Genomic DNA, 13,690 nt, shown 5'->3' on the forward strand with positions numbered 1-13,690 from the left:
CTTTGATTCCTTTATGTTCCATTTAGATTTAAATTTAAGAGCAGCAAGAGTCTGAGACCAGCCAAATATTTGTAGTTGTCTTGCTATTTATGATAAAATTCAGTGCGCAGGTGTTTGACCATCTTCAGAATGGTGTTCTGCCCTCTTGATAGTCCTGGATCCCAACAGTTGTGCTGGGAAGGGTTTGGAGGAATTTTCTATGACTCTTGGAACCCTGCTAGTTGTGTATAAAATCCTTCCAGAATGGAGGTATAGGTAGGTCCATAAATAGGACATGTTTTAGGGCTATTGTGAGAAACAGGATATTTATTTACCCTGAGATGTTTTCATAGGAGCCAGCAGGACAATATATTTTCCCTTACTCGACAGCTTTGTTGTCAACAGCAAACATGGAAAAACATAGAGCCTTATTTATGTTACAAAGAACAAATTTAAAGGGGTCAACCACCAGGAATTCACCCAAAAGATATTCAAACTTTTCCATGAATTTCATGCCCCCATGAGCTGTTGATTTCAGAACAACACTGCATGATCTGTTGGTTCTTCTTTGCTGAAGTTTCTTAGAGATTGAGTAGATTAGGAGGCATTAGTTTTGTCGTTGAGGGGGCAGGTCCTGGTGACTCTTCATGGTACAGACCAGGATATTAAGAAGTGCTGAGACAGGACAGACCAAGGCAAATGTTAAAGATGATGAACTAAGGTGGCTGATGCCACTGCTAAACAGACACCCCTGAGGACTGTACCTGCACTGTCCATGCTTTTACAGTGTATCCTGACTCCTCCCCAATTCTACAGATGTTACCACCAAGATAATTTTCATAACAAACTCTGAAGCTTCAAGACACAAAGATCTTTTTTTGAGGTTTCCAAAAAGGAAAATGGTAGAATCTGGACAACTGATCACTGGTGAGCCTCAGGTTATCTGTAACATGAGGTGAACACAGTGCTTACTTTGTCAAGTTGCAAACATATAAGTTGTTCATTCATTGACAGTTTTCTTTTAATTTTTGTGCTAGGCAAAGGATTACAATCATGTATAGGACAGGTACAGTCATTACTCTAACAAAGTTTGCATCTGATGATAGAGACACATAAAGAGCAACAGTAATAAAGTGTGATTCATATAATAAGAAAGACTACTTAGGGATGAGATTGCTTCTAAGAGACAGTGAAACTTAAGTTGCGGCATAAAACATAAGTCTAAGTTAGTCAGGCTAATGGGAACAAAGGAGTGGTAGAATATTCTCTGTGGCACAAGCAGCATGTGTCAAGGTCAGTAGGCAAGTGTGGAGAAAGCCAGAGAGATGAAACAAAGGGCAATTCAGGACAATTAAAGCAACAAGTGGAATAACATTAATAGATCCACATTCTTAAACTATCTGGCCCCTGAGAGGAAAAGAGAGGCTGCCAATAAAACATTAAGTAGGTTTATGGAATAATCCAGATGATTGTGTCAAGCAATGTCTGGATTGACATCCATCCTCATGAAGAAGCCAAGATGTCAAAAATGATGAAAATTACTGCAGCACATCATGACTTTCTGTGTGCTCCTGATGCCCTCTCTAGGATTCTTGAGGGTTAGTTACTGAGTAAGAAATATCAGAAGGGCATGAGCAAAATCCAAACTCGAGCTAGCATAGGGCAGTTGAGGAACCAGCATCATCTTCATGCTAACCTCCTCCAGCACACCCAGGGTTTTCTAAGCCAATCCCATGCTCTGGGTTGATGAAGCCCCAATTGGCTCCCTAAAAATAGAGCTGATTCCATTTAGGAAACAAAATAATATAATAGTCCCCATCTTAGCCCAAAAAAGATTTAAGGTGAGTTGGTATATTCACAGGTTCAGTCATGTTTTAATATCCAGAAGGTTTATTATTACAAAATCAAGGATGCTTGCATGGACACAGCGGGTAGAAAGAGCTGCCCCTGAAAGGCAGGTTTGTTAGAAAGGCCTGCATGGTACCGGTGGACAGTCCAGGGAGGAGAGCTGCCTGTGTTGCTCTGCAAAGGGAGAAGGTGATGGAGAGAAGCACCTGCATAGCCATAGGTGGGCAGGAGCCCCGCCAGGTTCAGTCATTTTTAGTCTGTTTTAGGAGTAGGAATGTGCTTCATCCTTGAGGAAGTTATTACTTCTTAAGTTATTTCTTCTGAATATGCTCACAAGGTATGGCCTAAGCGAGTCAGACGTATTCTACATGCTGATCATAATCTCAGTATATTCACCCTAGACCTAAGCTCGAGAGGTTTCAGCTTTGAGTCCTTCCTGAAAACTTCCTAAGTTGCCTTCTGTCAACCCGAGCACAGGCAGGCTCAGTCCTGGGGTATCTGGCCATGGCTCATACCCCATATGTGTCTAATGTAGGAGGCACCATTCTACAAACTTTCTAGATTCCTTCCCAAGACCAACAAGGGTGGCAGAACCATCCAGATAGAGCTGGCTCAAAGAGGGACCATCATGGGTGCTGTTCCTGCATCTCCATTTGGGGGATGCTTCACCCCCCCCACCACACACACACACATACACACATGTGGATTCAACAGGTTGCCATGGGTTGTTCTGGAACTCAAGCCTCTGGGATGATGATCCTGAGAAGATCCTTTCTGCTGGTTCTCCTAGTGGATTTTTTCCCAGCATGACTGAGCTAAGGAATGTTGGCAAACTGATGGTTTGGGGTGACCCTCCTGTGAGATATAGCATGTCTGGACCCTAGGCTCTCAAAGGGGCCCCTTACCCCAGATCTGTGCACCTGAGTTCCAGGGCTGTACACTCACTTCTACAGCACCCAGGGCCACAGAGAGATGAAACTGAATTTCACTCTAGTGTGCACTGCTGGGACTTGTCGCGGTCCTCTCACTCTACTACATGTGTTCACAGTCCTCTGAGGCAGACTGGGCTGAACTCCACACGTGCTTTTGCAAGCATTCCAGTAGCTCTTCTGCCTCCAATCAATGAGGTGATTTCCTATTGTTTTGGGTTAGTCTTACACTGGATGGCCATACCTTGTACAAATGGGCTCTTCTGATCTCTGCTCCTCTATTTAGCCTACAGATAGGGGTGTGTGGAAGGTCGGGGCATAGAGATCATGGAAGGAGAACACATTCTAGAGATGCATATTACATACACAAGGAGTCCAACAGGAGTCATAGCTAGGAAAGCTGTACGTGTATGTTATACTATAAATTTCTGAAGTTAACTTTAATGACCAGAAAATAAATTATCCTTCAAATTTTTCTTAACATTCTGGATAAGACTTGCATTTGTAGCCATTATTTAAAAAGCACAGTAATCATCTCTGAGTCATAGAGACCAGTATTCACCGGCATGATGGAGTTTGCAGACTCATTAAATAAATGCTTAGGGGACAGCAGAGCAAACAGCTCTATGTTGTTTCTCTGCGTTTCTCTTACAGAGAATCAAGTCTTTGTTATTACAGTACTGTTTCCTTTTCCTCATGGTGGGAGTTCTAGAATGAGCCAGGAATAATTCATGTCATAATAAAGAATACAAAAAGATGGTACTGGACATTATAAAGAATCTTCACAGGCACTGATTGTCCAATAGACAAATAGGCTAGTCCCTCTATCTAGCTATTGTTCTGTACGTTCATTGATAAATCACTACCTCACATAGCCCATTTATTTTGTAGTACACTTCTTAATCAAATTGCTTATATAAGAATTGACCCTGAAAAAAAAAAATCCTTGCCTGAGGCTCTGGAAACTCTAAGGAAGGTGGCCCTGGATAACCTTGTTCTAGAAGCTTATCATTCTTCACAAAAAATATTTTGAATAGCCATGATCTACTTAACAACTGATAAGGCTAAGAAAGATAAAAGCCCTGCATGATACTGTACACAGCCATATATTGATGATGGCTCTACAAGTTAAAAACCAAGAGAGTAAGTTAGAGAAATCTCAGTGAATGAGAGCAATGAAAAAGTAGTGAAGACCTCTGCATGAAGGTCTACTGATTTCTAGTGCAGTGACTTTTTCAATCAGTTGAGAGATAACCAACATATCAGTTAATACTGAGTCTTCTAATCCATGAATATAGTATATTTATTTAAGCTTTCCTTAGTTTGAGCAATATTTGATGGTTTTTGGCCTGTGATCTTACATACCTTTCATTCATTCAAATCCTAAATAAATATTGATGCTATGATAGTCAGAATTTTTTTATTCCTTTTCCCAAGAGGTCATAGTCTGTATATCATTGTTAGTTATCAATGGTTATAAAACACATGACCAAAAATTAGTGACTTGAAAGAAGAGCTATCATTTAGTGTCTTATGGGCTCTGTGGATCAGGAATAATCATAACACATATTACAGATGTCTCTGCCATATATGGGACTTCAGCTGAAAGAACCAGAGCCTGAAATCTCTGACAACTTATCTAAGCTAGAAATGACTCACTTACATGGTGGGTAAAGCAGTGCCAGCAACTGGCTCCCGCCACCTGGTATCCACAGGATTGCTCTGGTGACCTTGTGACAAGGCATCTTGCTGCCCCCAGACTGACTGATCAAAAGAAGAAGGCAGAAACAACAAAGCCTATTATGACTTCTTTTGGAAGTCACACACTGAATTTCCACCACATTCTATTCATTTAGAAGTATGTTATTATGACCAGCCCACATTCAAGGAAAGGAGATTTGTATCTATCTTCTAAAGGAAAGAGTGTCGAAGGACTGGTGAAATTTTTAAAAACACCACATTCTAGAAATATGATTTTTATGAGTTTATCAGACACCTTGTAAATTAATTTATTGGTTCTAATAAATAGCTCTTATGGCATTTCTTGGGGGTTTTTCTATATACAATCATGTCATATCTGACTAAGGACAGTTTTCTCCTTTCCTTTCATGCCTTTGGTGTTTTCTTGTGTAAATGCACTGGGTAAGTCCTCCAGGACAATGTAGACTGGAAGTGACATGGAATTCCTCGTTCCTGATTTTAGGGAACAACTATTCAGTCATTCACCATTCACGAAGTTAGTTGTAGGCCAGACATACTACATGCCCAGTGTTTAACAGAGTGGAACTGCATGGAAGAAAGAGGGCCAAGGATGGAAAAGAGGTGTGGGAGGGAGGAGCCACCTGCGACATCACCATCTCCATCAGAATCTCAGTTTTCTGACCTTGCTTTTATACTCTAGGAAACAGGAGTTCTAGATGTTTGGGAAATGTTCTAAAGGCATCTCAGACACAAACCTGCTTATTCAGCATCCCATTCAGACCTTGAAATTCATTAAACCTTTGTTGCCTCCCTGATTATGACACTACTAAGACCTAACTTGTTTTATGAGAATTAGCACCCAAGTTTAGAGTAAGTCACCCAAACTTACCCTGTTTGTACTCAACTTTCTATTGAAATAAAGAAAAAAAAAAAACAACACCTAGTATTTGTTATGTGTCTGACATTGTGTCAAACACTTGGCATCAATGACGTCATTTACTTTTCATTAAAAGCCAACAAGGAGGGACCCTCCCTGGTGGCGCAACGGGTTAGGACTCAGCACTGCAAGCTGGCTGCAACCGCCTGAGTGTGAGTTCCATCCCCTGCCCCGGAGTGACCCACATGGTGCAGCAGACCTCTCCTGACCTGCCCGCTGCTCCCCTCAGGGGTGTGCTTCATCGATCTGCCTGTTCTGCTCCCCACTCTGTCTCTGGTGAATCCTCTTACCACCCCTGCACCTCTGGCTTGTATCCCAGTTCTGTACGAACAATTAAATCTTTAAAAAAAAATTAACAAGGAGGATACTGTATCAGCATTTTGCAAATAAACAGGTTCAGAGAAGTCAAACTTCCTACTTTGTCTTCCAGACCAGAAGGGCTCCGGGTCTCAGAGGGTGGGCTTGGACCTAATCTGCGAGGGTCACATGACCTCTGTGTCCATCCCACAGGCAGCAGCACAGGTCAGCTGAGCCACAGGTTTCAAGGATGCACTTAGGAATGTGCACTTTCAGCAAGTGCAAGGAGATTTAAGTGGGTGGGTGTGGGGAAACTACTACTGAGGAGTGGGGACTGAGTTTCAAATCTAACATGTCTGATCATAAATACACCTTTGTTGTTTCCAGAAATAGTTCCGTTTGCATTTAAGTTGAATAGTTAAAAGTACAGGAGCCGTGAACTGGAAGGGTCCCCCAGCATGCGAGGTGGGTGGAGCGCGGGAACAGCAGCTGGAGCCTACTCAAAGTGTTTTAATGGAGGATTTCAGTAATGATGATCCCCTGAGGCCCCGACTTGAAGTTTAATTATCTGTGAGGCTCTCTGGCATGCATTTGGCATTACATCCAGGTCTCCCATCACCACCCCACACCCACCCACTTAAACCTCCTTGCACTTGCTGAAAGTGCACATTCCTAAGTGCATCCTTGAAACCTGTGGCTCAGCTGACCTGTGCTGCTGCCTGTGGGACGAGCACAGAGGTCAGGCGGCCTTCAAAGACCAGGTCCAAGCCCACCGCTGAGACCAGGAGCCCTTCTGGTCTGGGGGACAAGGAGTTTGCACAGCGTTTTCATTGTTTGAAGTTCAAATACTTGAAAGAAGGTGCCTAGGAAGATACAAGAACACACCCCAAGTCCCAAGAAAATTCAGTGGAGTCTCCATGATCCATAATATTACTACTTTCCTAGGTTATAAAATTGCCTACCTAATCATGTACCTTATAAACTTTTTAAATGTACTGTAATTACTCTTATTAGTTTCAGGCTGTTTTTTTCTTTGGTCATAAAGCTGAAATATATACAAACAATCGACAAGTTAATACATGTCAAACTACACATCTGCTTTTGAAAAGGAGAAGCAAGGGGAAAGAAATTTGGGTGTTTAGAACTAGGGTACCAATTCCAAAGATTCTAGATAGATTTGCAGGACTTCATTTTGTCTCCTTTGCGTCATCCCAGGACACTGAATGGCTTTGGCCAGCCACACCTGTCTTGATCATCCTCCTCCACCTAGCTTGGAAAGCTTCCATCTATCCAGAAATCCCACCTTACTTTACATACTTTTCTTGATTAACTGGTCATAAAGTGATTTTCTCCACCTCCACCCTGTCTGAACATGCAACTCCTATGACTCACTCTCTTCTTAATCGCTTCTGCCGTGTTTGCTCTACTGTCTATGGTGTTGTCACATTTGCTGGGCAACTTACCTGTTCCCATCACATTTGTCAGGCATGGGGGATAATGGCAAAGGCACATGTGGACAGTCTTAGGTTTATTCCTGACAATGCTGTGCATTAATTTTAAATACCTAAATATTAAAAAAAAATTATTTATACATACAAGAGCTGGGGCATAGGCCAGAGGTGCAGGGCTTAGGAGGGGGGGAGTGGGTGACAGGATTCAGCAGAGACAGAGTGGGGAGCAGAACAGGCAGATTGACTAAAACAAAATGCTGAGAGGAGCAATGAATGGGACAGGAGAGGTCTGCTGCACCAAGTGGGTAGTTCCCTGCCCGAGGATCGAACTGGTGCTGCAGTGGCTGCCAATAGCTTCATAGAGCTGAGACTTAACCCCTTGTGCCTCCAGGGAGGCCCCTAAATATTTTTTTAAAAAATAACTCACCTAGGCCCTCCCTGGTGGCGCAGCGGGTTAAAGCACAGCACTGAGAATCTAAAGCCACTTCCGCATGAGTTCGATCCCCGCCTGCCCTGGAGGTGACCACATGGCCTGGCAGACCTCGCCTGGCCGGCCTGCTGCTCCCTTCAGCAGTGTACTTCGTCTGTCTGCCTGTTCTGTTCCCCACTCTGTGTCTGGTGAAGCCTCTCACTGCCCCTGAGCCTCTGGCCTGTACCCCAGTTCTGTATGTACAAATAAATAAATCTTAAAAAAAAAAAAAAAGAAAAAGAACTCACCTAGGTGTTCTTTTTGGGAAGATGACATACTGTTATCTATCCTTATAAAGCAAGGTTATGGTGCATAGTAAAGGATAGTTATGACCATCTTCTCTTGCCTCCATAGATTCAACGTTTATTTATTGAGCACCTACTGTGCATCAAAACATTTTCTTGGTGCTAGAGTGGAAAGACAGAAAAAGTCCTATGCATAGCTGCAGGATAGATGGAAAGGGAAACAGTAAATAAATGATCAAGAGTATATATGATATGATAATTTGTTGAGGAAAAATAATTTCACTTTTACGTAGATAACAGGATGTCGAGTGAATATAAACCCCTCTTCCTTATATACAGAGCCTTGAAGAGATCTTGTTTCTTCAGTGGCGACTGCAAGATTGATGTGCTTAACATATAACAATATGAATTCTCCACTGATTGCATTCCTGTGGCAGGATTAGGCAGCCACATCTCGGGTACTTATTTGGTGAAAGAGTCGTCACAGGAAGAAGTGCAGGTTGATTGCTATCAGTCAGCATCTTGGTGGGAACAGAGGCCAGGAAATGTCGTTCTTGAGGGTGGGAAAAACAAGTGCAGCAAAGAAGAAGCAAAACAAATGACTGTAGCCTTTTTTCCTGAGGGTAGCAGGGAGCCCCCCAGGTCTCCTTGGCTTAGAGGGAGGCAGAAAAGTCCAGGGATACAGATGGTAACCTTAGAGTGAGTTAGCAGAAGGGGGTGGGGGCGATTTGGGCATGTCATTTGAAAAAACCACAGAGGGAATTCTGATACAGCCTGGACTGGAAACCACTGCCCAGTACTCAGAATTTGGTAGGTGTTTAACAAATGCTTAATGGCTGGCCTTTCCTTGCCATTAGTCTGAGGAATGACACTGTATTTATGCTCCTGCAGTGGGAAGAAACTGAGCGAAAGGTTGAGTATGGTGCCAGGTGGTTATTGTTTAAAAAGGAAAGAGTGTTCCCTAAGTGTCACCTCCATCTGGTTTAAATCAAATGCAGTGAATCCAAAACAAAATAGATCATACAGTTGGATACTACTCATGTATCAGTTAGCTGTACCTGTGTTAAATCACCTCCAAAATTTTGGGACTGAAAACATGTGGTTATTAGTGCTTTTGTGTCCACCCGGTTAGCTCAGTGATTCTTTCTAGATGTCTCAGCTGGGCGCATTCCTGCATCTGTGGTTGCTGTGGGTTGGGTGGGCAGTGCTGCTGACCTTGGATGAACCCCCTTACAGGTTTGGGGGTGGGCCAGCTAGCAGCTGGTCTCTTTTGAGTTGACTGCGTAATCTCTTATTCTAGAAACCTGGCTAGGCAGGGCGTGTTTAAACGCAGTGATGGCTACAAGCAGTGTACAAGTCCTCTTGAGAAACAGACTCAGGACCGGCCCTGGCCGAAGCAAGTTCCAAATCCAGCACGGATTTAAGAGATGGGGTGACAGAGAGCACCCCGTGAAGGGAGACGCTGCACAGTCCCGCTTCAGAGGAGATGCCGAGGAGGGAGGGACAGCGCAATTCGGCAGAGCTATTTTTAGAGTCATGACCCTCTGACTAAGCCTGAGCTGAGGTTCCATGTCTCTGGTCAACACAGACCGGGTATTTTATGTTTGAAGCTCTGGAGCAGCCAGTGCCAATGTCGGCGTAGCAATGGGCATTTTTTGATAAGATAACCAGGGTAAACTTTTCTGGGCTGTGCTCAGCACTAAGTCTAAACGCAGAGGGGTTGGTAGGCTCTGTTCATTCTGTGATTCATACTTCGTATTTTTTTTTAAGTCTTGAAGTATGATTTTTTTAAGGATCCTTTTGTATTTCTTAAGTTCAGCAAGAAGCTTATTACTACAAAGTGGTGTTTGCTGGCAGACTCCTACTGGTGTTTCATTTTCTCCTGATCTAAAAAGTCTGCCTTCCAAAATGACTGATAATAGATGAAGCAAAAATATTATTTTGCATCGTCAAAAACTTGTTTCTCTCACAAGGCAACGTCTCAAGACTTTGCCTCCTCACTGGCACTTTCCCTTTTTAAATTGTTAAATTCCTAAGTGATAAAATTCGATTTGCTGGATGCCAGTTTTTCGCCAGCTGTTTCCTTTTGTTCCAGAACTCTGAGTGGCCTACATAGTTCCATTTTCAGTAAACACTCCTGCTCTTGGATGAAAGACTGACCTGACAGAGTCTGTCGCAGACACTTGTGAATCGCCTGCCCTCTCGCGTCCGCAGAGGTTGCTGCACTAAGGCGTGAGTCAGCCAGTGTCCTGCGAGCAGCACAGCATTCCTCCCAGCCGCCACTCTCCCAGAGCTGCCCAAGGCTGCCAAGTATGGTGGTGGTGCAACTGACCCCTGCAAAATGAGCCAGGCCAAGAGGAGGGTGGGTGGTCACTGCAATCACCCCACGCTTTGCTGGTCTAGCCGTCACCCCGCTGGTCTGTATCTCTCCAGGGGTTGCCTCTTAGTCTCCTCCAAGGGTGCGCGCGCCACCACGCCTGTCGCTGGAGTGTGCCACCTTCCCTTTTATAGAAATGTCTCTATAGGCTAATGACAGCTTTGTGGAGGCTCATTATGGGTGAGTCAGTTGAACACTGCTTTCATCCTGTAACTTTCTACTCAGAAGTTCTCAGCAATTAAAATTAGACTGTTAGAGTTGAGTGATAGCATTTAATCTGTGGTTACTAGCAGGGAGTACGGAGCAGAGAGGCAACGTGAGAATTGCCAAAGCTTAGTAAAGGCAGTGCAGGGAAGTAAAGATCAGGCCTCTGACTCCCTGTGTGTGCTCTAAAGTTGTAGCTTTAGTTTCAGGAAGCCCTTTATTTGAACGCCCCCACACAGGTGGAGAATACATGAAAACTAGCTCCTCTGTGGAGTGACTGAATGAGTAACAGCCCAGCCATACTCTGTGGCTTCGCCCTACCTCCCAAAGCCTGCACTCTCTTGCGCATCTCCATTCCCCTGTTCCCCACTGCTCTGTCTGGCCAGGCCAGTGCTCAGACAGGCTTCCCAACTCCACCTCAGGGCCACATCCCGCAAGAAGCCCGCCTCCTGCAGCCCCCTCCAGCCAAAGGAGGACACCCAGCAAGGGTGGGCACCAGCGAGCAGACAGTGGAGGGTGCCCTGGCTTGGGTCCTAGCCCCAGACAATCTTGGAGGGCCCCCTTACCTCTCTGAGCCTCCCCTTGCTCTTCCAATTATGAAGGAGCAGGCTTACTGGTTTAACTTAATGTGCGGCCTGCCTCATGCTGCTGAGGTGGTATTAGGTGGTCTGTGGACAAGTATTATTGGCATGTTAGTGGAAATGCATTTTTAATGTTTGGGTTTGGGGGGGCACCCAAAACATTAAATCCACTATTAAAAATTTTTAAGTTTGGAAGTTACAGAAATATTAAGTAAGTAACATAGTAAGTAGTAATCAGAGTAGAAATGGTACAAAAACAGTGCGAGCATGTGGAGCAGCAGAAGAGCTTCTCTCGCTGGCCTCTCCTCTGGTGTTTCTTTAGCCCTGAGAGCTGGTCCTCACAGGCAGTTACTGGGGATGGCATGTGTCCTCTCACTGTCACAACTCCAACATTCCTTACTCTGTACACTCATCACAGAATAAAGCACAAAATAGGTCTTCAGAAAAGACAGTGGCTTCTCTGTCCTGTGTTGCCTCCAAATTTATAAAAGTATTGACCAAATGTGTTGTTGCTCTAGTTTGAAAACCGCATTCGCTTTCATCAATATGGATTTTTTCTATTTATAAAAATGGCAGATTCATTGTATAAAATTTGGAAAAATAATAGAAAGCAAGCATTCATATTCTTACTGTTGAGTAATGACTCCTGCTGATATCCTTCCCTCTCTATTTTCCTGCAAAATCCTAGCCAGTGGGGTTCTATTTCTGTACATCATTTGGGAACAGCAGCGGAGTCCTGATGTGATGTATTTTTGTTATTCCAAGTCATAAACCTGCAATGGAGAACCCAGGCGTGGAGGCCCACTGGAACGTTTATAAGCAGCATCTAAGTAACTGCCTGCAAAGTGGAGCCAAAGCTGGGAGAGGCGCTGCCATTCACGGGCAGCGACCCCTGGCACACTCTGCCTTTGGCTTTGTGCTGGGGAGCACATACCAACGATCCTGTCCGTGTGTGCTCAGGTGGCTGCTTCTTTCTTGCAGGGTTTCTGGAGTCTCTGGATGACTTTTACATTCTCAGCAGTGGCTTGGTATTGCTGCAGACCACAAACAGTGTGTATAATAAAACCCTTCTAAAGTATGTGGTACCCCAGTCTCTCCTGGCTTGGCAAAGAGTCCGTGTGGCCAATATGATGGCAAATGGTGGCAAAGAGTGGGCAGAGATCTTTATGAAATACAACTCTGGTAAGTGGAATCACTGCACAACCACTAAGGCTTGTATTTATGTTTAGATGTCAAGTTGCCAGTAAAGCCACACCCATGACCTGACTTCATGTCTCCCAATATGCCAGGTACCTACAACAATCAGTACATGGTCCTGGACCTGAAGAAGGTAAAGCTGAAGCGCAGCCTGGGCAAAGGTGCTTTGTACATTGTGGAGCAAATCCCTACTTACGTTGAATTTTCTGAACAAACTGATGTTCTACGGAAAGGTACTTTCTTCACATCAGCAGCTTGGAAGTCTGTGTGTGTCTGCTGTACATGTGTGCAAGAAAACATTAGCTCAAGATAGTGACAAAGGCTTGTAAGGACAATACTGTCCCGGCACCCCGAGTGGGTGCTAACTCAGCAAGAAAGGCCTTGATATTTGTAAGACAGAATGAATGAAGGCAGATTGTCGAATGGCCAAGCTGAGCTGATACCACCAAATAATATCAGACCAAGCAGGAGCAGATTTACCTCCTGCTCTTGGCACGAAATCTACCAGTGACTTCAAGCCACTAGCTGGCTACTTGGTTGGCACAGCAATTCAAGATGGTGAATCTTACTGCCTGACTGTAAAACCAGTTAACTAGGCCCCCACAAGGAGTTGCCCCAACTGCCCCAAGAGGCAGAAGCTGCTGTGTAAAGGAGGCTGGTGGCCTGAGGCCTTTAGTTTGCAGTACATGGGTTAGCTGGTGGTGAGAATTTCATTGGGAAATCATACATTGTACAAAAAGGAAGGATGATGTAATAAATATATAAAAACAAGAAAAAAAAAAACTACCTTGAGGCTAACTCATAAGCTGATGACAATCTGTGGGTTTTTGCCAGAGGAGGGAAGAGTAAGAGTTAGATTCACTGAGGTCTCCTCTCCACTGGACATGCATCTAGGCCTTTTACTTATTCTCCTGTTTTGACTTTCATAACTGTCTTCGTGAAAAGTAGTATTGTTACCATTTGACTGTATGGAAGGAAAGCCTCAAGAGCAAAGTATGACTCTCCCACACAATTAATACTATCACAACAAAGAACATGCCTACAAGAATCCACTCGGGGATTCCAGCAGACAGCTACCACCTCCCAAACCTGCTTCTTCCCTGCTGGGGTATCTTAATGTTCATGCCACCAGGTTGTGAGATCATTCTGCTTTTGATGCTCATGCAAATCATGAAACTCTGCAAAAATGGGGTGTAAAATGGTGGTTTTTTATTCATTTGACTGGTTCATGAAGAGAAATTGAATAGTCTGTGTTCACTGAGCGCTTACCAACAGTTGACACCTTGACACAGCCTGAGTGTTGAGGTGTCCCTTCTGTGTGTGCCAACTCACTGCACACCTCACTCGTGTACACTGTTCCCATTTGATGAATGAAAAACCGGCCACAGAAAGCGTAAGCAATTTCTCTGAAGTCACATACCTAATCACGGTAGATCCAGGCAGACTAACTTCTAGAAATACTGTAGCAATACATG

General features: G+C 44.1%; 1 protein-coding gene across 1 annotated transcript in view; it reads left to right on the forward strand.

Annotated features, from left to right (window-relative positions):
- PLBD1 (phospholipase B domain containing 1) overlaps positions 1-13,690 on the forward strand; it is a 42,947-nt gene that overhangs the window by 25,420 nt on the left and 3,837 nt on the right. The window contains exons 7-8 of the mRNA XM_004693257.2: positions 12,000-12,200; positions 12,308-12,448. Coding sequence (XP_004693314.2) covers positions 12,000-12,200; positions 12,308-12,448 — 342 coding nt within the window. The remainder of the gene's footprint in view (positions 1-11,999; positions 12,201-12,307; positions 12,449-13,690) is intronic.

This window comes from Condylura cristata, unplaced genomic scaffold (genome assembly GCF_000260355.1).
Source record: "Condylura cristata isolate star-nosed mole 26May11 unplaced genomic scaffold, ConCri1.0 scaffold00036, whole genome shotgun sequence".
Lineage (NCBI taxonomy): Eukaryota > Metazoa > Chordata > Mammalia > Eulipotyphla > Talpidae > Condylura > Condylura cristata.